Raw genomic sequence first — 27,420 nt, 5'->3', positions numbered from 1 at the left:
CACCCTGCTTGTTACAGTACCACATGGCAGTGGTGTTGTCCGAGAACATCTGCACCAGCCTCCCTTTGATGGGTGGCAGGAAGGGTTCAGCGCCAAATGGATGGCACGCAGGTCAAACACGTTGATGTGGAGCGTGATCTCGGCCGGAGACCGGGAGTCCTTGGAGCTCGACCTCTCCAAGTTGCCCACTCCAACCCACAAACGAGGCATCAGTCACAATCGGTCACCACTGTCAGCTCTGAGAAGGGAAGGACGAGAGGTCTGCTGCTGACCAGATTGCTATTCAGTAGCCACCACTGCAGATCTCTTGTAGTCTCCTCTAAAATCTGGACATGATAGGAGAAATTCCCCTGGTGCTGTAACCCACTGAGACTTCAAATCCCACTACTAAGCCTGCATGTGCCACCTGGCATGACTCATGAGAAGGAAGCAGGAGGCCATTAGACTCAGCAGCATCTGAGTATCTCTCCCCGGAATCCAGGACCGAGGCTATAACACATGGACAATAGTCCGAATGTCCTGCACTCTCCCCGCCGGAAGATAGGCGCAAAACTGCACTGTGCCCAGAATAGCGCAGATGAAAGGAAGTGTTTGAGAAAGAGTCTGGTGTGACTTTGGCATGATGATAGTGAACCCCCAATGAATGAAGAAGGTTCGCCGTAGTCTGGAGGTGGGTGATAACTACCTGGGGTGAGCCCGCCTTCAATAGTCAGTCGTTGTGGTAGGAAACGACTGGGACTCCTGACCTTCGAAGATGAGCAGCAACCACTGGCATCACTTTCGTGAACACCTGATAGACACTTGTAAGGTCAAAGTAGAGCACAGCGAACTGCAAACTCTCTTGGCCCACTATGAACTGCAGGTACCTTCACCTCTGTGGGCCTGCAAGACGAGTCTTGCTGGTTAAATTCTACCTTCCAGTCTCCAGGATCCAGGGCAGACTGGACTGGGGCAAATGTGAGCATCTTGAACCTGTCTTTTTTTTGGAAAGGCATTGAGAGTGTGCACAGATCTATAATAGGCTGGAGGCCTTTTTCAGCACCAGAAAGTAGCGGACGTAGCAGTCATTACCTACTTCTGCTGTCAGAACCCTCTCTATGGCTCTCTTGGCCAAAGCAGCCTGCATTTCCTGATGTAACAAGGATAAGAGGTTCTCCCACATACATTGCACAGATGGTGGCATGGAAGGTGGTGTTTCGAGGAATGGAAGGGCATAACCCTGCCGAACGATCTGTAGCATCCACTTGTCTGAAGTGATAGCCTGTCATTTGGGTAAAAAGTGCTGGATTCTGCTGCCTACCTGATGGTGATGCTCTGAGGATGCTGCACTAAAGAATTTTGGGACCAACATAATACAAAGACTTGGCCACCTGCATGAGATGACAACATTAATAGAGGGGTGCTTGCTAACCCTACATCAAATATATCTTGCGGATATAATCTTTTAGTGGCACAGGCAACATGTGACTAACCTCACTGGAGTGACTCGGGTGCTCTTCAGCTACTTCAATCGTAATATTGCCAGGTACTGCCAACACTGGACATTAAAGCAGCTTTGGGGCAATAAACCTGCCAAAACAGCAGACTCTAACTACTGAAACTACTACTATCTACCCCTAAGCAATATGGCAGAAAAGGAGTTTGAAACTAGTCAAAAAAGAGTTAAAGCAGATCCACCAAATCCGGACTCACCAGTCAAAACTAAAAAGGACATTAACTCCACAATGAAGATGTCGGGTGTCGGATGTTTATGATCTCACCAAATCCACAAAAGACAACACGGATGCAATGCAGGATGAGATATGTGCTATCCGTTCAAAGATCAAACAAATCACTACAAGGATTGCAGAGATGAATAGTAGAATCATCAATCTAGAAGATTCCGAGACCAAATCACGCAAAAATATTTCGCCCCTCATAGCACAACCCAAACTCTAGTCAGAGAACTTGCAGCACTAGAAGGCTGAAACAGTAGTGGGAACCTTGACATCTTCAGCATCCCCGAAGGGGAGAAAAACACTGCAGGAACTTATATCCTATTCCTGTAGAAAGGGTACACAGACATCATTTTTTAAAAACACCTTGAATTTGAAAGAGCACACTGAATACCTACACGGAAATACCCTAACCAGATTTACTCACGCCCAATTGTATGTAAACCACTCCGCAACAAGCATGTGCAAAAAAAATCATTGTCTTCATGAGGAAACAACCACATAGAAACCCAGATCGTGTCACTTGAAGTCAAAAAATTATGCAGTTTTTTTCTTACAATTGCTTATTGAGAAAAGTAATACACCTTGATATAGTGTTTGTTGGTTGTCTAAAACATGTGCTACCCAGAGAAAACGACTGAGCTGTAGTTTATATTAATTTTCAATTGTTTACCAACCATGCAGCAATTCAAAATGGTAAAATTTAATGAATGAAAAATTTATTTTTTAAATATGCACACAATACTCAATTTGGGAATAGTGGTTATTTGTACAACTCTGAATTTAGGGTTACCCATACTATCATGTGATTCCTGCAGGAAAGGTCCCAAAACGCAACATGGATCATATTTTTGTCATGAAAAGTTGCCCTTTATGTCGATGTGAGTTGCTACGGAATAAGGAGCGTGGATTAAACACCACCCAGGGAATCATACCAAAACCAGACTTATCTGAAAACTAGACACTGAGGGGAGTCTAGGGTGGTGTGAAGTGCATGTAACCTACTACGTTTTCTTACCCACATTGCCCTACAAACTTCAAACTTTGCCTAAAATCACAAATTTTCCTCACTTTTTTTGAGGGAAAGTTTAGGAATCCTGGGTTTCCACACTTCTCCCAGTAAAAGTTATACCTAACTTGTATGACTGGGCCTAGTGCCCATGACAGGAATGACCCCAAAATGCAACATAAAGACATCAATTGGTGTTCCCTCCAATCTTCACCCTGGTGGCTAGTGGGTAAGCCTCCAAATCCTCTCCGAGACTGATGTGCCCTGTTATTCCCCTCGTCTTTTTTGCTCTTGGCCTCCTGTTTTTGACCGTGTACTGCTTTGTACTCTGGGCACTTTACCACTGCTGATCAGTACTAAAGGGCAAGTACTCCCCATGTAAATTGTGATTTTGATAGGTTATCCATTATTGGCATACCTGATTTACTAGTAAGTCCCTAGTAAAGCGCACTGTGAGTGACCAGGGCCTGTAATTAAAATGCTACTAGCGGGCCTGCAGCACAAGCCGCTTACCTTCTGTAACAATATGGTATAAAGAGGCGCTGAACACTAGCGTCATTCCCATACCGTTACTCCTGAGGCGGAAGCCGGGAGCGCTGCCACTTTACTTGTATTTGCTGCACTGTTTTTAATCATCACTTGAGTGTCACGTATTCTGTTTTTAAAACTTAAGACTTTCGCGCTGCGGAGCATAGCGCAGACGCGAGACACTTGCCTGAATACAGCTGACGACATCAGCTACGGAGGCCACGACCCCTCGAGGCCACGCCCCCTCCTATGGTATAAAGAGGCGCTGAACACTAGCGTCATTCGCATACCGTTACTCCTGAGACGGAAGCTGGGAGCGCTGCCACTTTACTTGTATTTGCTGCACTGTTTTTAATCATCACTTGAGTGTCACGTATTCTGTTTTTAAAACTTAAGACTTTCGCGCTGCGGAGCATAGCGCAGACGCGAGACACTTGCCTGAATACAGCTGACGACATCAGCTACGGAGGCCACGCCCCCTCGAGGCCACGCCCCCCTCCCACCTCCTCCCTCCTATAAAGTATGTGCATTTGGAGGAAGCGCAGCGGACGAGCGCAGCGGGAGCGCCTAAGGCAAGCCCGTCTGCGCCCGTCATCGCCAGACCATCGCCTCTCGCCAGTCCCCCTGCACAAGTCGTTCATCACCGAATACAGTACGACAGGGAGCCTCTTCTCGCACTCAACCCTAACGCAAGATGCAACAAGCTCGGCCAAACAGGTCTGTATTGCAGGTTCTGCAGTTTCTCGACACCCACACCTGGTCTAGCTAGACATAGAACTACTGCGCCTAAGTACTCCTCCCTCACAGTCCTCCAACTTAATGTCAGATCCCTTGTGAAACACCACGCTGAAGTGTTCACCCTTATAACAGATGAAAGCCCAGATATTCTGTTTCTATGCGAAACCTGGCTCCATGATGAACAAACTAGCATCCAGAACCTCTCGCTGCCAGAGGGCTTCTCTATGAAAACCATCAATAGAGACTCTAGGGGGGGTGGGATAGCTGTCGTTTACCGAACGACATACAACTGCTCCTTTACAAAGGAAACTATCTGGGGTTGCGAAAGCGCACGGTTTAAGATCTCCACCAGTCCGCAGTTTACCCTCTCTGGACTCTATATCTACCGTCCCCCCGGTCCTACCCCTAGGTTAATCGAAGAACTCCTAGATGTAGCTCACACTCTAGTGGTATCTTCTCCCAACTTCACCATCCTGGGAGATCTCAATCTCCACTTCGATTCCATGTCTGATCCAACCACCAAGAACCTACAGGCGGACCTCACTGCCCTTCAGCTAAACCCACTAATCCACACCCCCACCCATTCTACCGGGCACCTATTAGACCCTGTCTTTTCCAACCTCTCAGCGGCCACGGCTGACCTCCCCAAACCCATGGTCTGGACCAACCATTTCCTTATTAGATTCTCCTTGATGGTCAGAGACCCGCTCACGAAAAACACCACCAGTTCCTGCTACAAGAGGCCTTGGCACAGACTCTCATCTAATGACCTTACTAATAATCTAGGCGACTTTCACTTTAACTCTGAAAACAGAGACATAAACACAGCCTATGATGCTTTCCATGAGTGGATCACCACAGGACTTAATTCCCTAATCCCAGCGAAGTGGACCAAAACCCGCAGCACCCCTTCTAACCCATGGTACAATGAGAACCTAAAAACCATGCGGAAAGACTGCAAAAGAGCTGAACGTTGTTGGAGAAAAGAGTATAAGGATACGGATAAAGCCCTCTACCTGTCAAAGCTAAAGTCGTACCACAAGGCGGTACGCACCACCCGTGCATCCTTTTATGCTAAAGAAATCAGCTTAAGTACAAACCCCTCCAAAACCATCTTTAAGCTAGTACAAAAACTTCAAAACAGCTCTAACCCAGCCCCATGCATTACCTCCTCACAACAATGTGACGACCTCGCTACTTTCTTCATAGAAAAAGTGAGGAAAATCTACAACGCTTTTCCACAGGATCCCCTGGAACTCCCCAACCATCGTAAACTCTCGCCCGACAATCCCAGTTTGCCATTTATACCTAGCATAACCCATGACGATCTAGCCAAGCTATGCACACAGGTTAAGTCCGGTTCTCCTACTGATCCTATGAGACCAGCCAAATTCCTAGAATCCCTGGAGTTCTTCCTCCCCCCCCTGGCCTCCCTACTCAACCTCTCCTTCTCCTCGGCGGTGGTTCCCACTTGCTGGAAGCAGGCATGGGTCTCCCCGATTATCAAAAAGCCCACGCTAGACCCCTCTAAACCAGAAAATTTTAGACCAATCTCGCTGCTTCCATGGGCTTCGAAATTGGCAGAAGCCCATGTGAACAAAGTACTGTCCAATTACATGGCGCAAAATCAATTCCTGGACCCCTCACAGAACGGCTTTAGGCCAGGATTCAGTACTGAGTCCGCCCTGCTGACTACTATTGAACACCTCCGGAACATTCTGGACGCCGATCAAAGTCCTGCGCTGATTTTACTTGACCTCAGCGCGGCCTTTGATACGGTCTCCCACACTCTTTTGCTAAAACGTCTCAAGGCTATAGGGGTCAGTGATCTGGCCCTTGACTGGTTTCGGTCTTTCCTGAAGGATAGATCCTTCCGGGTCTCAGCCCCCCCATTTATCTCTCAGCCTCACTCCATAGAGCAAGGAGTCCCCCAGGGATCGGCGCTTAGCCCTTCCCTTTTTAATCTATATGTCCAGCCTCTCGCTGGAGTGGCAAAAGAATGGGACCTCACGCTGGTGTCGTACGCCGACGACACGCAGCTGGTCATCTCTCTAACTGAAGGCCCCTCAATCTCAGCTGCGAAATTTAAGAATGGCTTAGCGGCAGTAGCGCAGTGGATGACACATAACTGCCTACAGCTGAACGCTGGAAAAACAGAGGTGCTGCTCCTGGGTAAAAATCCCTGTTACTGGAGTGAACACTGGTGGCCGTCCCTACTTGGCCCCATCCCTTCCCCCAAAAAGGTGGTGAAAAATCTAGGTGTGTGGCTGGACTCCTCCCTCAATTTCCAGACCCACACCAAGAAAGTGGCTGCTACTTGTGTGGGCCTGCTGAGGAGCCTTCATCCAATACTTGGTTTTTTCGACCCCAGCACGCGCCAACTGATAGTTCAATCTATCATTTTGGCTTGACTGGATTATGCCAATGTCCTATTCTTAGGCATCAACAAAGCAGAGATGGCTCGACTGCAACGGATACAAAATTCTGCAGCCAGGGCTGTGGTAGGCCTCCCTCGCAGATGCTCTGCCAGAAACACCACCCAGAAGCTACACTGGCTGCGTATTGAAGCCCGGGTTCAATTCAAGGCTCTCGCCACTGCTTTTAAAATTCTTAGATCTGACTGTCCTGGACTCCTACTCCCACTCCTGGTACCTTACACCCCCCAGCGTGCCCTACGCTACTTAGGACAACACTTGGTGGTTGTCCCTCGTACAAGGCTCAGCAGAATGGGTGGCCGTTCCTTCAAAGTTTTGGGGGCGAAGCTTTGGAATTCCTTGCCACCCTACATTCGCTCCATGACCAACTTGTTGGCCTTTCGTAAAGCAATTAAAACTTTTCTGTTTTCCTTGACATAATCTTCCTGCAGCTCCTCTCCCTCCCTTCCCTCCCTTCAGGTATCTGTTATGGTTCAGCGCCGGGACACCTCGTTGCTGGGGCAGCTGTTTTGCGCTTAATAAAATATTAACATAACATAACACAACATATATCTGTAAAAAACACTAGTTAGTGTTAGATTTCTTACCTTAGAATATCCCCGGGCATCAGACTGGATCCGGAAAGTTTTGCGTAGCAGAACCCCTGCGCGTCAGTAGGCGTTGTCTGCGGCTCCGTGTCAGTCGTCAGCGTCGTGATCGCCGGGATGACGTCGTCGGAGTACTTAGACACTGCCCTCGCGCGCTGATGTCAGTTCTTGTACATAGCTTTCCGCGCCAGGAACTCAGAGGGATGCCAGAGACCGACACTGGTGCCATGAAACTAGGGCCCTGAAAGGGAGAACCTTAACCCTAGATATCGGTTTGCAGAACAGGGAGGATGGGTGGGGTGGTAAAGAATCTAATACTAACTGCTGTTTCTTACAGATATATCGTTACCGAAGGTAAGTAACTTGTGCATCTGAAAGAAACAGGTTAGTGTTAGATTCCTTACCTTAGAATAGATACCCCAGCAATACCAACCCCGGTGGTGGGTCTGCGAACCAAGATCACACCAGAAAGTCCTGGAGAAAGGAACGGCCGAAAAAGCCATCTCTTCGGACTTGGCTGTCCAGGCAGTAGTGTCTAGCAAACGTGTGCAGCGAGTCCCACGTAGCTGCCTGGCAGATGTCCTGCAAGGGGACTCCCTGGCCCAGGGCAGTAGTAGCCGTCGTGGCCCGAGTGGAATGGGCGCGCAGCCCAACAGGAGACTCCTTTTTCGCCAAGGAGTAACAGACCTTGATGCACAACAAAATCCACCGAGAGATGGTTCGCTTGTGCACTGCCTGTCCCTTCTTAGCGCCCACGTACCCAACAAAGAGCTGGTCGTCCACCCGGAACTGGCGTGTTCGGTCTAGATAAAACGAGAGCGCACGTTTTGGGTCCAGACGGTGGAGCCTCTCTTCCTCCTTCAAGGGATGCGGAGGTGGAAAGAAGATGGGCAAGGTGGAAAGAAGATGGGCAAGGTGATGCACTGCCCGATATGAAAGGCTGTAACCACCTTGGGCAGGAAAGAAGGACGAGTTCTCAAGACAACTTTGTCCAGATGGACAGAGAGGAAAGGAGGCTTAGAAGATAGAGCCTGGAGCTCACTCACTCCCCTGGCAGAGGTGATGGCAACCAGGAATGCCGTCTTAAGAGTCAGAAGGCGAAGAGGGCAATTGTGAAGTGGCTTGAAAGGGGCGCACATCAAATAGGTTAGAACAAGGTTCAAGTCCCACTGAGGCCTCACGAAAGGAACAGGAGGAAACATGTGCGTGATGCCTTTAAGAAATTTATTTACAACTGGGGACTTGAAAAGAGAAGGCTGATCAGGAAGCCTCAAGAAGGCGGAAATGGCAGAGAGTTAGCCTATGACAGTGCCTAGAGCAGAGCCCTGCTGGGCAACAGAAAGAAGAGTAGAACCTCTGAAAGGGGGGCAGAGAGAGGATCCACAGCCTTTGCTGTGCACCATGCAACAAATTTGTTCCACCTGCAGGCATATACCGATTTCGTGGAGGGACGCCTGGCTGCCAGAATCACATCACAGACTTCAGGAGGCAAGTCAAATGGCCTCAACTGTCGCCGCTCAATCTTCACGCATGTAGGTGGAGACTGGACAGGTTCGGGTGGAGGACCGTCCCCTGCTGCTGCGACAGAAGGTCCTCCTGAAGAGGCAGACGAATTAAGTGATCGACTGACTTGCTGAGTAGCTCGGGATACCAGTATCTTCGTGCCCAGTCCGGAGCCACAAGGATGACTAGGGCCCGGTCGCGCTTGATCTTCTTCAGCACTCTGGGCAGAAGTGGTATAGGCGGAAAGGCGTACAACATACCGCAGCTCCACTCGCGACGAAAACCATCTCCAAGCGAGTGCCGCCTTGAAAATTCCAACGCGCAGAACTGATGACATTGCGCGTTCTCTTTGGTCGCGAATAGATCGAACCAAGACTCTCCCCACTGCTGAAAGAGGCCTTGCATCACGTCCGAGTGCAGACACCATTCGTGATTCATCATGCACCGGCGGCTGAGTTCGCCCGCCCTGGCGTTCAAGGAACCTGTCAGGTGTTGAACCATGTTACAAAGATGAATGGTAGGAACTCCAGACGTAATCATGAGGTAAGTTACATGTAGAGGTTTATTCAAACTGAGATGGAAGATGGTATATTCAAGTCTAATTCAAGGCCCCACCAGGAGCAGGTTCTTAGCTGCTCAGCCCTCAGTCTCCAACTGTCTATTCTCACACAACCAGGCACACCAACATTCTGCTCTCACATCACATTCTAACATTCCAATAGACATTCATACAGGTGGAGCAGAAAGACAAGGAGATCAAAGTGCAACAAACCACCAGGGTGACGCCCTGGTGTTCCAGCCACTGCCAGAGGCGCAGAACCTCATGAACACCTGCACTACACTGCCCCGGACAGAGGGAAGGAATGCTTTCAGAGCAAGCAGGATCGCCCGCAGCTCCAGAAGGTTGATGTGGAGCCAGGACTCCGCCGGAGACCAGAGGCCTCTGATCTCCGCCTCTCCCATGTGGCCCCCCCCAGCCCAGGAGGGACGCATCTGTCACTACTACGTGCTTAGGTTGGTGTAGGAAGAGGGATCTGCCGCTGACCCAATCGTGATCTGTGAGCCACCACTGCAACTGTCTTGCAGTGCCCTCCAAGATCCAGACGTGGTCGGACAGGTTGCCCTGATGCTGGGCCCACTGAAACTTCAGGTCCCACTGCAGAGCCCACATCCGCCACCTGGCGTGATGCACCAGAAGGATGCAAGAGGCCATCAGCCCCAGAAGCCGCAGTGTCAACCTGACCGAGACTCTGGATAAAGGCTGAAAGATCGGAATCAGAGCCTGAATATCCCGAACCCGCTGTTCGGGAGCATAAACCCGAAACTGGGCCGAGTCCAGAACCGCTCCGATGAAGAGGAGCTTCTGAGAGGGGCACAGGTGTGACTTCGGCACATTGATGGAGAACCCCAGCAGGTGCAGGAGGTCGGCCGTAGTCTGGAGGTGGCTGATGACTGTCTGAGGCGATCCCGCCTTCAACAACCAGTCGTCGAGATAGGGGAAGACTGAGTCCTCCGATCTGCGCAGATGAGCTGCGACCACCGCCATCACTTTCGTGAACACCCGAGGGGCGCTGTTGAGGCCGAAGGGGAGCACGGTAAACCGAAAATGCTCGTGGCCTACCGTGAACTGCAGGTAACGCCGGTGGGCCGGCAGGACAGGAATATGGAAGTCCGTGTCCTGCAAGCCCAACGCTACCATCCAGTCTCCAGGGTCCAGGGCAGCAAGAACCTGAGCTAAAGTCAGCATCTTGAACTTCTCCTTCCGGAGGAAGCCGTTGACGCTCCAGAAATCTGGGCATAGGCCTCCTTTGCCCTTCTTGGGTACCAGAAAGTAGTGGGAGTAGCAACCACGTCCTACTTCTGGTCCAGGAACGTGCTCAATGGCTCCCTTGGGTACTTTCTCCAGCAGAAGTTGAAAGTGATCCCCCCGACATGCGGTGGCACTGCGGTGGCATGGCTGGAGGGATCGCCTCGAAGGAGAGGTAATAGCCCCTTCGGACGATTTGCAGCACCCACCTGTCCGATGTGATGGTACGCTAGTGAAGGAGGTGATGGCGAACCCTGCCGCCCACTGGCGTCGAATGGGCCTGAAAGCTCGTACTAGGAAGGCTTTGAGGCAGATGCTGCAGCGGCAGATGTGGACTGACCTCGCCATTGTCCCCTGGCACCGCCATGGCAGTTACCGCGACCGCGTTGAGGTTGGCTTTGCAGCCCGTGGCTAACTGGACGTGTGGGGGTGCCCCTTCCTTGGCCACGAAAGGGGCGAAAAGCGGAAGTTTGCTGGCGTTGGCCTAGGCCCAAGGACTTGGCCGTAGCCCTGGAGTCCATGAAACGCTCCAGCGCACTGTCTGCTTTGACGCCAAAGAGGAGACGGCCATCAAAGGGCATTTACATGAGTGTGGCTTGGACATCCCCTGAAAAGTTGGCGGACCTCAGCCAGGCGTGGCGGCGAACCGCCACTGTTGTTGCAATCGCCCTACCCAGCGACTCCATGGTATCGAGTCCACACCGTATGGAGTAGCGTGCTACGTCCCGCCCTTCCGCTAGGGCTTGGGGGAGCTTTGCCCGGGCCTCCTCCGGGCACTGCGGCAGCACTTCCGCAACCGTATCCCACAGAGAGTGGGTGTAACGGCATAAAAGGCAGTGGTGTTGACAGACCGCAGCCCCAAACTCAGGGAGGAGAACAGTTTCTTGCCAAACTGATCGTATTTTTTGAATTCCCGATACTTGGGAGAGGCAGGGAATGCGGTCTGGGATGTAGAGGCCTGGATCACCAGGATCTCGGGGGTGGGGTGAATGGACAGAAAACTGGGGTCGCCCGGAGCCGGGCGGTGGCGTCAGGCCACGTTCCGATCTACAGGAAGGCCTGTAGAGGGCTTGGACCAGGTGCCCACCAGAACGTCAGTGAGGGCTTCGTTAAACAGCAGAAGAGGCTCAGAGGAGCTTGCCTGCGGTTTGAGCACCTCAATGAGGAGGCTAGTCCTCACTGCAGCGACAGGGAGCTCAAGAGCCAAGGCCTTGGCCGCCCTAGTCAACACCACTCTGTAAGCACCCCCTCTTCCGTAGCCACGGTAGGAGGGGACACAAATCCAGTGTCAGATAAAGTGTCCAGACCACTGGCATCCCCCAGCTCATCTGCCCAGTCCTGGCTCAACTGGCACTGCAGTGCCAGAGGGTCCTCAGACCCCTTCCCAGTCCCCCTCGTCATCCATCTCCTGATAATCAGGGAAAAATGATGGAGCCGGGTCATAGGTGAATTGCTCACCTATCGGCGTTAAAGAAGGCACCGAGAGGCGCCGGTCCGACTCCGGACCCGGCCCGGGGAGAGGACCGGGGACGACATTGTCCGGGGACGGCGTCGTGGGCGACACCAAGGGTGACGGCGCCAGCAGAGGGGTCGTAAGGTCGACTGGCGACGCCACGGATCCAGGACTGGATCCTGCGGAGCCCTGCGGCGTGGGGACCGTGGGCGCCGGGGCCGGAGCCGCCAGCCCGCTAGGGCTCCCAGACAGACCAGCGGGGACCGAAGGCGCCTCAACAGGTCCCGACAGAGGGAAGAGAGTTCTCATGACCACAAGGAAGTCACAAATCTCCTCCAGCGTTGCAAGCAACCCAGGGTAGCGGGTGTGGAGCTGGACGTGGCGCTTGCAGCTCCGGCGGGTCCGCGTTGGTGGTGTCACCCGAACCCCCGGCCGCACGCGCAAGCGTCTGGGGGAGTCGGAAGAGCAATGTCGCCTCTTCGAATTCTTTTTCGAGTGCCTCGACTTACCTGAGGACTTGGAGCCCAACAAATGGTGTTGGCTCGTCGTGCGGCGACGACTACGGCCCCGCGACCGGTCCCTCGACCTCCTCCTTGACCGGGACCTCAAGCGGCGCGGGGCCGACTGCCGGAGCTCGAGCCGCTTACGTGACCACTCCCGCCTAGCCTTCGAGGTCAAGGCCCGGCAGTCGGGGCACGACTTGTCATCGTGGTCGGCCCGAGACAGTAAAGGAACTGATGGTGGGGGTCGATCACCGACATCAAATGGTGACGGTCCTTACAAGGTTTAAACCCAGGCATCCCTGTCAGCACCGTGAGTCGAAGGTCGACTCGAGAATCTGTCAAAATGATCAAAAAAGTTAATCAGAAAGTGACTAGGAGTACTGCTCTTCCCGGATCTGCGCTTGCTGGCGCGGAAAAAAGAAGAACTGACGTCAGCGCGCGAGGGTGGCGTCTAAGTACTCTGACGACGTCATCCCGTCGATCACGACGCCGACGACGGACGCGGAGCCGCAGACGACGCCTGTTGGCGCGCAGGGGTACTGCTACGCAAAACTTTCTGGATCCAGTCTGACGCCTGGGGATACTCTAAGGTAAGGAATCTAACACTAACCTGTTTCTTTCAGATGCACTGATTGTGCCACCCACATGAGTAGCCCTGCAAACGACCCAGGCCTGCAATTGCAGTGTCTGTGAGTGTAGTTTTAAACTGCCATGTCGACCTAGCATATGCACCCACTTGCCAGGCCCAAACCTTCCCTTTTATTACATGTAAGGCACCCCTAAAGTAGGCCCAAGGTAACCCCATAGGCAGGCTGGAGTGTATTTAAAAGGTAGTACATGTGCTGGTGTGTTTGGCATGTCCTGATAGTGAAATACTGCCAATTTAGTTTTTCACTATTGCAAGAATTCTCTCTCCCATAGGTTATCATTAGAGCTGCCATGTAACATCCTACAAGTGTAACTTTCAATTGGAAAGATAAAGAAATTTGGAGTTTGGGGTCCCTGAACTCACAATTAATAAATACAAATTTTAGTGAAGGTGGATTTTAAATTGCATGTTTGAAAAATTCCACTTTTAGAAAGTGGGCATCTTCTTGCTTTACCATTCTGTATCTCAGCCTGCATATGGAATTCACATCTGGCTTAGACTGACAGTGGGATGTGTGTGCATTCACTCTAGACAGACTCACAAAGGGAGCTGAGATGTGTCCGCCATATCCAGATGCCCAATCACCAGGTGGATGGCTCTTACTGAGCTAGAAAGGGTGGTCACTGACACCTGAATAGGACTGTGCCTGTTCTCACACAAAGCAATCTCCACCCCCTGTAGAGTGTCTGGAGGCAGGTCAGGGCAGGACAGGGTCCTGTGCACTATATAGACTATCCTTTGAAGTTTGCCTACTTCAAAGGCAGAAACTGGTATAAGTACTGGAGCTCTGCCCCCACATTTTTAAACCCTTCTGGACTAAGAGGAGATTCTGCCAAGAAAAAGAGCTGGAGAAGCTGTAGGAGGGGAACTGCCATTCTGCCTGTTGCTGTGTTGTGCTGGTCTACTGCTTGCTGCTTCTGTCTTGGACAGTAAAAGGACTGGTCTTTGCTATTGTAGCCTGCTTTCATTTTTGTTAGGCACTGGGACATTAAGTGTTTTGCCCAACAGGATGTTGAGCGTCCCTGCCGAAACTCGAACCCGGTTCCCCATCTTTAGCAGTAAAGCTACATCCTCTCCAAGCTACTTCCAGCTACTACATTTGTTCTTACATCCCATAAAGAAATCAGCAACCATTAGAGCTCCGACAAGATGGGGGAAGCTATTCATGATGTCTGCTGGGCCCATTTCTAACATCTAATGGACAGACACAGACATGAAATGGACATACATAGAGAGATGGCCACGACAGCTGAGGAAAATCATCCGTGTAACAGTGTGGCAGAAGCTCTGGAAAGACATCCCCTCAGAAGCGTGTTGAAAGAGCTGTTTTCATGTTTTTATTTCATTTTACAAAGCCAGACAGGCAAACAAATTATCACCTATTTGTATTTATATGTAAAAATCAGTAACAACAGAAAACTGGTAGCCTTAAATTATGATTCAACAATAGGTTTACAGGTGATCCAATATAGCTTTGCTTAAACATATGTTCCAGTAATAAGGGAGGTTCTCTTTACCCGGTTACGATTACTTTGCTCTTTATTCTTGTGTTTTTCCTGTCCAATGAGCAGTTTGGCCTCATTCTGTTTTGCTTGGATGAGTTGTAGTCTTCCATTACTGACAACAGGACTTTGCATTGCATTCCACGAATAACTCTTTTCCTTCTCTCGCTCTTTGTCTTTCTCTTCTCCCATTCCCCCCAATCTCTTTATCTAAACAGTTGTTCTTTCCCCCTGCCCTCAGCACCATTTGCCCCCTCCAATGCCCCATACACCGCTGCACAGGTTGGTGACGATCTTTAAATTCTCTTCATTAAACCACAAGAACAACATTTGAAAATGGCTGTCATGCATGGCAAAACAAAAACAGGCAAAGCTAATATGTCCGGACCTGGGTGTGATAAATGATACCTATTGGTTTTGTGAATACTTGTTATTATTCAGAATGTTTTTAAGAAGCAAGACATGGAATAACAAAAACCTGAAATTAAAATGGCAGACATTGATGCTCAAACTGTTTGAAAAGTAAAACATTTTCATTGCTTGCTCTCTAAGTATACCATTTCCTACCCATGAACATTACAAGAATGAAAGAAAGTTACCAGTAGATAGACTATACAGGTAGGAAACATTAGAAGGTAAGACAGACAAAGGACAGAGTGAATTCTATAGCCATAGACTTATTTTTAGTTCTGCATATTTTACCTTGCCCAAGCGAGAAGCTGACTGAGACTCAAAAATATTGTTTGTACCAACACACACACAAACATTCACACACAGGTGATTTTTTAGCATAAGCATTTCAGTAGAGTGCAAAAGATAGTTTAGTTGCAGGAAATCAACAAAACATAAAAAGTTGAGAAGGAAATGAAAGTTGAAAAAAGCAAAGTATAGGAATTAACCTTAAGTAAGAGGAAGAGGTTGTTGAGACAGCTTAGCAGAGATAAAAGGCACTGAAGAACAGATTCATCCATAGTCTCACACTGGAAGATAAGGCAAATAAAGAGCCAAATTAAATGTGGCACAGTAGTTGATACACTGCCAGGAAGTTTATAACAGCTATCAAACATGCTGAATTTCATTGCATAGAATAATCAATCATGCAGCAGTTATATTCTAACTGTAAGCCAACACATACTATATGTCAGGAACTGCAGGTGAGTATTTTGCGTTCACCTTTACAACAGCACCAAAACAGAATGGGAATACGTAAAGATTGGTTCAAAAACACATTATTAATACAAAAATTGAGTCAGTAAAATAAAATTGAGTCAATAAAATAAAATATCATTGTAAATTGTCCAGGGTTAGCCAACAACTGCCACCCTCTTTCTTTGCAGCTGTCTGCCACCTCCCAACATCCCACCAAGACTCAACATTTCTCAGTGTTGTCCTCAGAGTGCACTACTGCCAAAGATCAGAGGTGGCAATGGAGCATGGTGTAATTATATTCAAATGTCAAACAAATGAGAATTTGAGTGGAATAAAAAGGCAAATATATATGGATAACTGGAGGACCTTCTTCAATTGGAAGCAAAGGGTTTAAAGAGTGGGGTCATCAAAATAGTATAATACTAGTGTGTTTCTTATACTGCAGTCCACAAAACACTTCTGCAATTTCTAAGCACTGGAAATAAAGTATGGTGCTATTAGCTAAAATAGTGGCACTAGATGGACTGCCATAGTGGTTACAGATGGTTGAATCTACCTTTTGGGGATTCAAACTAAAACCTTTAAATCAATACCAATGCCAGCTGTGAGCACAAGCTCACTGTACAAGAAGGGAAAAAGGATCCTTCTCACCAAAGGGGAATTCTGCTCTAGTGAGAATCTTGGCCATCATCAGATTCGATGATGATGGCCCAGGACTTTCATTAGAGCAGAAATTGCAGCATGGCATGCGTTTGTCAGGGTCGCATCAGTGGGAAAGGCCGCATGAAGCCTACAGCCTCTCTATGAAGGATGGGTGTAGCTAGGTCCTAGAATAAGTGGACACCCTGTGGAAAGTCTCAGAAAGGTCAGGTGAAATCAAAGCCAATACAGAGTATTCTCCTGGGACGGACAGATTGGCCCAGAAGGTCCCTGGATGGTCCCCTCTCCACTTCATCCATTTCACAAGTTAAGCAGAACTTTGCTGGACAGCAGGGAGATGTTATGTGATGAACTTTCTAGCCGGTAGACAGACTTCAAAAGATCAAGACTCTCTAATTTCATGGCCGAAGATGACGCAGTTTCAAATGCCATCAGAAAGAGCACCATTTATGAGACCTCTACATATACAGGTCAGGAGCAAAGGCAGAGGAGAAGGATGAGGATGGAAACCTGGGAGATGTATCATATGGGCAAAGCACCACAATGACTGAAAGAATGGCTAAGAAATTCTAAGGAGCCCCTGTTTTACTGGATAAGTTGGTGCTGTAGGTACTTAGGGCCCAATTACAAGTGTGGCAGTATGAGGCCCACCTTAATCATGGAAGCGTGGCTGTCCAGCCACCGCCGCACCGGCGGTCCGACAGCCCCATTAGGACTTCGGCTTGGACCGCCATGTTACAGCTGCCGTTAGGTAACTGCCGTTCCCTGCATGTCGCGCTGCGGTCCTGAGGCCACATTATGCTCGACGGACTGCCTCGTTCCGCCAAGCATATTCAGAGTTTCCTATCTGCCATGGTTTTCATGGCAACAGTGGCGGAGAGGCAACAAAAGGGCCCTACAGGACCCCCTTGTGCCTCAGCACCATGTGGAAGCACCCAGGGGGCCATAACATGTACCCCCCGTGTGCATGCACACCAATTCCTGCACAGCATGGACGTTACAGTCCATGCTGTGCTGGAACCTTGTGTCGCAATCCTATTGAGGTACCTTTTTCACTTTTAAGTTTAAATCTGGTGGGCGGGCAGCAGTGGCGACTCGTGGCGGGGGGGGGGGGTTGGGTGAGGGGGGGGTTGGCCAAAAGTCATAAGTGGGCACTCAGGGTTGTGAACTCCATCCATAGGCAAGATCACAGCCAGGGTCATACCACCCAACATGCTGACCATGTGAATTTGGTCAATAGCTGGTAGAAGACTTGGTTTTGGTGGTACCACTCTACAAATACTGGAGATGGAGCAGACTGGAATACTAGAAAGTACATAGATGATGTAGTTATTCTAGCACAACATGCTCACGGGTCACACACCTACCACTCATCTCAGCTGAGACATTTTGGAGCATCTCCCACTAAAGGCCGACACAAAGCTGGGTGAACCTGCCAGAACAAAAGGTTGAGTTTGATGGATTATTCTTTTGAGGCTCAAGCTTTATTGAAAGCGAATGATGACCATTATTCCTGCATCAGACACAGAAATGTTTTCATTAAGCACTGTAAGTCTTATTGATTGTTGGAGCACGAACCTGTGCTAGAATCTGTTTACAATCCTGCAAAAGATCCAAATGGCTAAATTCTAGGTGGTCAGGTACTATGCTGTCAAGTTGAACGACTTGGGATCGTGGTCGAGAATCTCTCCATGATGTCTGAACAACGTCCTGGAATGCACCTTTCAAAGAAATGGCTGGACCTCCTGCCAACTGCAGCAGCTCGCTGTACCAGTTCTGGTGGGGCCACACAGGAGCAATGAGGATCAGAGTGCAATGTTCTAAGTTCACATTCTTCAGCCCCCTGGGGATCACAGGAAAAGGAGGAAAGGCGTAGGCAAATATATTGAAGCAACTGATCGAAAGAGCATTGCCCATCATCCCTGGATGCTAGAACCTGCTCGCGAAGCATGGGTATTTTCTGCACTTCGGAGTGGCAGATAGATAGATTGTGGCGCGACCCCACTGATTGAAAATGTAATCCACAGGTATCAACATGTTCTGTTCTAGTTCCCACTCATGACAATCAGTCATGTGCTATCTAAGTGTATCCGCCTGATTGCTCTGGCAGTCTAGCAGATGTTTCACTGCAATGTCTATCATGTGAGAATTGCCCAGTTCCTCAGCAGCTGGGCTTCATCTGAAAGGATCCTGGACCGCGTTCCTCCCCGCTTGACCATGTATAACATGGATGTTGTTTTGTCTGTTCTGACCTGTTGCCTTGTCTACATTGCAAATGCCCAGAGAGGTCAAACAATTCCCTTCCTACATCATTAGGAAGACTTTCTTGTAGAGTAAGCATCTGATATGACATGGCCTACGTTAACCGGTCTGCTTTTTTATTAGGAAGAACCTAGAATAGAAGCCTTGATTCTTTTGCAATTTGGGGACAATTTCAATGGCTTCCTTGGAAAGAAGTATGAGAATTTTCATTTGCAGCTTCTTCAAATAAAGATTATGTTCCATTCTTGGTGGACAATCTGGGGGTCTATGGATTAACTCTAATGTATGGCCTGACTACACAATTTGTAACACCCATTTGTCTGATGCTATATTCTTCCATGCAGGAGCAAAAAGGGAAATTCTCTCTCCCAACTTCAGAAGACGAGACGGAAAAGACGGGACCAGCTGGGAATCAGACTCTCCTAAGTTTATCATTGGTTCATACTTGTGATGAACCTCTCTTCCTTCCTGCAGACCTCCTGTAAGTTTCCCTTTGGTTTCGATTAAAGGAGTATCCTTGATCGTACACAGACTGTCTTTGGGGATCATAAGAGCGTCTTGACCTCGAGGCTGGTTAAACCCTGCTCTGAAATTTTGTGATCTCCTTGGGCCACGAAAAGCAGATATCATCAAACCTGCGATACTGCAACATCCCTAACGAACAAGTTACTGATCTTCGGTAACGCTTTTTCTGGTGGATACAGTATCTGCCTGTGGATTCCTCACCTTGTGAATATCCCCCTGCGTCAGCAATGTTCGTAAAATTATTTTGTAGCACGCCGGCGTGGACGACGTCATAGGCTACGGCATCGCGCGCGACTCCGACTGACGTCACTGACTCCTTATTAGGCCTACGTCGGCGTGTTGATATCAGTTCCGCCCTTTTTTCCATGCCTTCGAGGCACCCGGACGGACCAATGACAGTAGATATATACATATACAGTGTACACAGTATATATTAATCAAGGTAACACACATAGTGTGAAGACAATGCATGAAAAACACATTTAAACATTGCCATAAACTTAGATATGTTAGAGTGGACAACGGGGAGGCGGGTGAGCCAGTGAGGAATCCACAGGCAGATACTGTATCCACCAGAAAAAGCGTTACCGAAGGTAAGTAACTTGTTCTTCTGATGGATACATCTGCCAGTGGATTCCTCACCATGTGAATAGATTCCACAGCAGTCCCCACTCCCGGAGGAGGGTGTCCACTCTCCTATACCAGAAAATCCTGGAGGACTGAACTCGCAAAATGGCCGTCCCTTCTCACTTCGGTATCCAAGCAGTAATGCTTCGTGAAAGTGTGGAGGGAGGCCCAAGTTGCCGCTCTACAAATATCCTCTACAGGTACACCCCTAGACAAAGCAGATGTCTAGGGGTGTCTTGCTCTAGTAGAGTGAGCTCTTCTACATTCTGGAGGCTCCTTACCCACTAGGGAGTAGCAGATCTTGATGCATAGAGTAATCCATCTTGAAAGTGTGCGCTTGTGCACAGCTCTTCCTTTTCTGCAGCCAGCAAACCCAACAAAGAGCTGGTCATCCACTCGATAGTCTTTTGTCCTATCAAGATAAAAGCTCACCGCCCTCTTAGGGTCCAGGCGATGAAGTCTCTCCTCCTCCTTGGAAGGGTGAGGGGGAGGATAGAAGGTAGGGAAGGTAATAGACTGTCCTAGATGGAAGGGAGTTACCACCTTAGGTAGAAAAGCAGCCCTGGTCCAGGGAACCATTTGTTCAACATGAATGGTCAAGAATGGGGACTTTAAACTAAGAGCCTGAAGCTCACTTACCCTCCTTGCCGAGGTAATCGCGATCAGGAATACCGTCTTAAAAGATAAAAGTCTCAAGGGACAGCTATGTAAAGGTTCGAAAGGAGAACCCATCAGAAAAGTAAGCACCAAATTCAAGTCCCATTGAGGCACAATAAAGGGAGTAGGAGGAAATGTATTTGTTAGACCCTTTAGAAACCTCAAAACAACAGGAGATTTAAACAAGGACGGCTGATCCAGCAGACAGGGAAATGCCGACAAGGCCGAAAGATAACCTTTGACTGTAGCTACAGCAAACCCTTGCTGAGCTAGGAAAAGAGGAAACTGAAGTATATTAGACAAACAAGCCTTCAAAGGGTCAATGGACACCAAGTAACAAACTTAGACTATCTGTAAGAATAGATTGACTTAGTGGAGTCACGCCTAGCTGATAGAATGACATCCAACACATCATGTGGGAGAGAAAAGGAATTCAGGTTGCCCCGTTCAATCTCCAGGCATGAAGGTGCAAGGTCTGGAGGTGGGGGTATAGAACCTGCCCCTCCATCTGAGAGAGGAGATCTGCCCTGAGAGGGAGACGGAGTGGCGGGCACGAGGAGAGGTGGAGAAGATCTGTGTACCACACCCTTCTTGGCCAATCCAGGGCGACCAATATGACTTGGGCCCGGTCTTGACGTATCTTCTTCAGAACCCGAGGAATCAAGGGTATGGGAGGAAACGCGTAAAGGAGTCTTTTGTCCCAACTCAACTGAAACGCGTCCCCCAAAGCTCCCTGCATCGGATACTAGAGACTGCAGTATGACAGGCAGTGAGCATTCTCGCAAGTGGCGAACAGGTCCACCTGAGGAGTTCCCCGCATCCGAAAGACGTAACGAACTACCTCCGGATGGAGCCTCCACTTGTGGTTGGCTGAGAACTGCCGACAGACTGTCTGCACGTACGTTCAGAACTCCGGCCAGATGATTTGCCATCAGACAAATCTGATGGTCCTGAACACAGGACCAGAGACGCAGAGCCTCTCTGCAGAGACACTGCGACCCTGCTCCTCCCTGCTTGTTGACATACCACATCGCTGTGGTGTTGTCCGTCAGGACTTGAACCGACTGACCGTGAAGGGAAGGGAGAAAGGCCTTGAGCGCCAGACGTATCGCCCTCAATTCTAGAAGGTTGATATGAAGAAACCTTTCCTCCGGAGACCAAAGACCCTTGATCTCCAGATCCCCCAGATAAGCACCCCACCCTAGGTTGGATGCATCCGTTATCACTGTGGCCACCGATGGAGGCAGATGAAAGGGCTTTCCTTGAGACAGATTGCCTTCCACGCTCCACCAAGACAGTTCCGCAGCAGTTTCTCTGGAGATCCTGATTGACTCCCTGAGATCTCCGTTGTGCTGATACCACTGCCTGCGGAGACACCACTGGAGTGCCTTCATGTGCCAGCGTGCATGGTTGACCAACAAAATGCAGGAAGCCATCAGAACGAGCAGACGAAGGACCTTCAGGACTGGAACGGCCGCTCCATTGTAAAATAAAGGTATAATTTCCTGTATGTCGAGAATCCTTTGAGGTGGAGGGAATGCTCGACACACAGTTGTGTCCAGTACAGCACCTATGAACAGGTTTCCCTGGGAGGGCACCAGGTGAGACTTGGGCACAGTTATTGCAAAATCCAACCTGTACAACAACTGAGTTGTCTCTTGCAGATGATGGAGCACTTTCTCTGGAGATTGTGCTTTGATCAGCCAATCGTCCAGATAAGGGCATACTGGAATCCCTGACCTTCTGAGATGTGCTGCCACCACAGCCATCACCTTGGTGAAGTCTCAAGGCGCAGTAGTAAGTCCAAACGGAAGGACTGCAAAATGATAATGTTGCGATCCCGCCGTGAAACGGAGATACTTTCTGTGCGACTTCATGATGGGGATGTGGAAATACGCATCCTGCAAGTCGATCAACACCATCCAGTCTTCTTCCAGCAGCGCTTGAAGAACCCGAGCAAGGGTGAGCATCTTGAACTTCTCCTCTTTCAGGTAAAGGTTCAAGATCCTGAGATCTAGGATTGGACGAAGTCGGCCATCCTTCTTGGGAATCAGAAAATACTGGGAGTAGCATCCCTGACCCCTCTCCTGCTCCGGAACCACCTCTATCGCACCCTTTCTTGACAGTGTCAGGACTTTCTCCTGCAGAAGCAATAGGTGGTCCTCCGAGCAAAAACCTTGGCAAAGAGGGTAATTTGCGGGAAATTCCCGAAAGGGAAGAGCATACCCATTCTCTATGAGATTGAGAACCCAAAGATCTGATGTAACCGATTCCCAATCCCGCAGAAAATAGGTAAGCTGGCCCCCCACATGACCCGCATGATCCGGAATGGCGGATCTAGGGCTGCTTTGCTGTTGTAGGAGGGGGGTGGGTAGAAGAAGAGTAAGTGGAGGAGGAGGAGGCCTGACGTCCATGAGGACGAGCTCTTTGTCTGCCCCTGTATGACTTGTACAAAGGATTTTGCTGCTGCTGCTGTGCCTGCTTATAGGGACAAAAAGAAGATCTTCCGAATCCCCTGTATCTTTTGCTCACAGAGCCTCTAGTCTGCAAATCCAAAGACATGGCCGTTGCCCTGCTGTCTTTGAACCTTTCCAATGCAGCATCAGCTTTTTTACCGAAAAGGCCTGAGCCATCAAAGGGCAAATCCATTAAAGCAGCCTGAACATCTGTAGAGAACTCAGAAGTCTTCAGCCAGGCAGCTCTTCCAGTGGCAATCGAAGATCCCAGGACTCTAGCCACTGAATCCGCTATGTCCATACCGCTCTGTATGACCTGCCAAGCAGCAGCTGCATGTCAGACACCACTTCATTAAAAATGTTCCTGTCCTCCTCAGGAAGCTTAGGAGACAACTGTTTTACAGTATCCATCAAGGCATGGATATAACGATCCAGTAAACAAGTGGCATTTGTAGATTTTAGGGCCATGCTGCCTGATGAAAATACTTTTTTTGCAGATTGGTCCTGCTTTTTAAAATCCTTATCACCAGGTACCAGGGGAAAAGCACCTGCAGGCTTGTACTACTAAACTCTCTGGTAAGGGATGAGTAGACAAAAAGTCAGGGTCACCAGGAGCCACTCTATAACGCCTTGCAACGGCCTTAGAAACTGCAGGATCCGTAAGAGGTCTACTCCATACCTCCAGGATAGGATCGGTTAAGGAATCAGTAAATGGAAGTATAGGCTCAACCACAGATGATGGAGAATGGAGGACTTCAGTCAGAATGTTCGACTTATACTCAGCAGATGGCAATTTCAAATTAAGCAGATCTGCAGCCTTTTTAATTACCACATGGTAGGGAGCCACATCTTTAGAAGGAGCATCAGACACCGTGGCTAACTCCCAATCAGGAGACAGTTCTAGACCACTTGCGTCTCGCAGATCATCAAAATAATCTTCCTGTTCTTGAAGCTCACCTTCCTCAATTTCAGCTTCCCTGTAACTCTGCTCCTCCAAAAGGCGCTGTGCTTCACGCCGCGACCTCTCTATTCGAATTGACGTCGTCGGATCCGTTATCGACTCCGAAGGCGCCGGAGCCGGCATCGAACGTGGAGCTGGAGCCGGCGTTGAACATGGAGCTGGAGCCGGCGTTGAACTTCGAGTTAGATCTCGAGGTCGGTCCGGAGCCGGTGAAGCCGTAAACGGCATCGATGACTTCGGCGGCGCCGAAAGATGCCAAGGTAGAGCCGGAGCTGGCATAAACGGCACCGGAGCGTAAGCTTGGGGAACCCCCAAATTGTATGTCAAAGGACCCATGGGACCAGCCGGTGCTCCAGAGGGGTACATAGCTCTCGCATAAACACCATACATGGCGTTTAAAAAAAAGCGAAGGATCCTGTCCCAGACCCGGAAAAGGAGGATACAAAACCCACCGGCTGCTCCTGAGGAGGCTGCACCGGAATCGACTCCTCTTGTTCCTCGGGTTGGTGTCCCGGAGTCGTCGAGCCTCGAGGAACAGGAACCTCTTCCTCCTCATGTTCAGAAGACTGAGGCGGATCCGGAGATGGATTCGACACCGGAGCCGGTAAATGCTCCTGCGACTCCAAAGGCAAGGCCTCACCTTCAGGGTTCAGATCTGGAAAAGGAAGATACCATGTCCTTACGATGCCTTCTAGAAGACGACTTCGAATCTGACTTAGTTTTCTAATCCGATCCTTTTCCCGAATGGTGCCTTGAACTATGCTTCCTTCTCTTATGCTTTTTCTTTGATGATCTGGAAACATGTCCCGAAGTCGACTTCGAGGCCGACCTCGACCGGGACCTTGACTTTGACTTCGGGCGTCTCGATCTCAACCTCAAACTCTTCCTGGCTTCCCTACCCTTTAATTTAGCAACAAGGAGTTTCGCCTCACGTTCACGAAGAGCCTTCGGATTCATCTTCAAACAGGATCGACAACCCTGGACGTCGTGATCCGAACCCAGGCACCATAGGCAATTCTCATGCGGGTCTGTGATGGACAACATCTTTTCGTATGCACCACACTGTTTGAACCCAGTCTTCTTCAACGACATCACGACAGAAGAAAGTGACACCGAAAAGATACAAAAAACTCTCAATAGTAACAAAGTTACTACTAACACAACAGAAGATCCCTCGAAACCGTTAGTGACGACGACGCGGAAAAAAGGGAACTGATGTCATCACGCCGACGTAGGCCTAATAAGGAGTCAGTGACGTCAGTCGGAGTCGCGCGCGATGCTGTGCTCTTATGACGTTGTCCACGCCAGCGTGCTACAAAAGAATCTTCTGAACGTTGCTGATGCAGGGGGATATTCACAAGGTGAGGAATCCACTGGCAGATGTATCCATCAGAAACTTGTGCTCTAGTAGTGTTATTTTTAAGGGCTTGCATACCTTCATCAAGATGTTTATCAAAAAGAGCTAGCCCATCAAAAGGCATGTCTAAGATTTCACATTGGACATCAGTACAGAAGGTTCTGGATTTTAACCAGCATTGTCTTCTTAGTACAGCCCCACGTTCCAACTGGCAAACACCTGACTTTAAAATTAACCATCAGCGCGTCAATTTTGAAAGAAGAGGTTAGTTTTCCTTCATTTAGGATAGCTCTTGCCATTTCCCTCTTCTCCTCCAGGTAATATCCAATAATGGAGCTATGTCATGCCATATGTAATAATAATAATAATAATGTAGTTTATAAAGCGCCTGGTGACGCCATCCCGGCGTAATGACCTAGAATCGCCAGGGCATTGGCTGTCTTAATTGAGGTTGCTGCCATAGAGGAAATTCTCCGACCGTGATAGTCAATACGTTTGCTATCCTTGTCTGGAGGACTACATGATGATGGCGCTAGCAGGTGTCTTCATTAATTTCAGACCTTCCGACCAGAAATAATCAAGAATAGGCATCGATTTAAAGTATTTCCAAAGTTGCTATTCAAAGTCATTTAGAAAACATGGTTGATCTAAAGATGTCATTGGTAGGTTGGATTTCTTGGCTGCTCTTTCAAACAAGATATAATTTGCCACATCGGAGGTGGAACTCACTAGACTTCGACATCATTGGGAGGGGGCCCTGGGTAGGGCATTTACAGATAGAGAATGGGATGTAGTCTGGGACAGCCAGACCTACGTACCCCATACTCAACGGTTCAAACAAATCCAATTCTTTGTACAGCATCTGGCTTACCTTACTTCAGCTCAAATCAATAGATACTTTCTTTGCACAGATGCAGATTGTCCCAGTTGCCGGCAATTAGATGGCGACATCCTTCACATGCTATGGTGTTGTCCAGTCTTGATGGACTACTGGAACAATGTGACAATCACTCTAGCAACTTGCACCACCCGAGCCATTCCCCCTAATTGGGAAGCCCATGTAATGCACCTCTTTAGTAGAAACAAAAACTACAGAGCCGCCACATGATTTCTAGACCTGGGCCTAATAACGGCCAAACGATTGATCACCAAGCGATGGAAATCCCCTCAGTCGCCTCACCCGCTTGCTTGGCGCTGATCCCTGCTTAATTGGGCTCGGTCAGAGGGAGTGGCGCTGCGCAGAGAGGATCTACTTGGCGTTCGTATATTCCCCTAGCGCCTCTATTGTACACAATGGTTTCCAAGCTCCAGGAAATGATCACTCGCACAGGGGACCCGAACATGTTACCTGGGGACGGGAATCAGGGTACACCCCCAGCTGGCGCGAGTGATGAGTAGTACTGACACCCATGCTGACATAGCCCCTCAGATTCAGAACTTCATTACCATTAGTCTCTGACAGCTTTGGCCCCCGGCTACATTAGATGCAGCAGCAGGTCTCAAGCGACTCCCCTTTCCCTTCCTTGACTTATGTTGTCCTCATTTTGTTGTACCCTATGTCCCCAGTTGGGTTCGAACTGCAATATGCCTAAATCGTTTGCATGTCACCCGGTGGTGTGGCTTACCAGAACTGCTCCGCCCTGTCTAGGGATATTGACTCATGATTCGATGTGCTCACCATAATATACACATCCGTCTTTCCTGTTAATGTTGGGCATCGTGCATTGTGCTGTTGGCAATCACCTGTATTTCTTTTTCCAAATGATGCATGAGCGCTGCTATGACTATGTTTTATTAAAAAATGTGCAAAACTGTTAATAAAATTTTTTTTTAAAAAAAGATATAATTTGGCACCTTTTGTGGAATTTGGCCCATCGTTTCAACTTGGTACAATAACATCTTGCCCCTTCCAATACCGTCTAGCGGTAGTTAATCTTAATCTCCTTCTACATCAGAATAGGTAGAACCATTAGAGTAAACATTATCCATGTCTTCTCCATGAACCGATCACCTTAGGGTTGGAGGAGGAGGTAGCGGGGATGGCTGCCTAGGAGGTGTAACTGGCAAAGAAGCAGTTTGACGAGGTGTGAGGATGGGAACAGCAGGTTATCCCATGCTAGGATTATTAGATGGTTTCTGCTGTAATAATTTAGTAACAGCATCTATCATTTGTTGCAACGTTAAGACGATAAGACCACCATTGGCCCTTGGACCACATCTGGCTCTCTGTAATATCTAGTTGGTTCCTGCCTTACATCCATTTGAGTACTTCCAGACTTGTACTTCCGTTGGGTGCCCTTCATAATCTGGGGCATATTTCACATCCAATTGCATTGG

The 27,420-nt window shown here is 49.0% G+C and overlaps 1 protein-coding gene across 4 annotated transcripts in view; it reads right to left on the bottom strand.

The window, feature by feature from the left end:
- The window catches only part of ITSN2 (intersectin 2), a 1,355,209-nt gene that overhangs the window by 637,289 nt on the left and 690,500 nt on the right, over window positions 1-27,420 (bottom strand). For 2 of the 4 annotated variants that reach the window (XM_086926255.1, XM_086926256.1), the window contains one exon: window positions 15,329-15,409. The exons of the other annotated variants lie outside the window; for them this stretch is intronic. In XM_086926255.1, coding sequence (XP_086782381.1) covers window positions 15,329-15,409 — 81 coding nt within the window. The remainder of the gene's footprint in view (window positions 1-15,328; window positions 15,410-27,420) is intronic. 4 annotated transcript variants of the gene reach the window in all.

This window comes from Lissotriton vulgaris, chromosome 6, assembly GCF_964263255.1.
Source record: "Lissotriton vulgaris chromosome 6, aLisVul1.2, whole genome shotgun sequence".
Taxonomy (NCBI): domain Eukaryota; kingdom Metazoa; phylum Chordata; class Amphibia; order Caudata; family Salamandridae; genus Lissotriton; species Lissotriton vulgaris.
The sequence above is the reverse complement of the archived record's forward strand: the minus strand, read 5'-3'. Positions and strand labels throughout refer to the sequence as shown.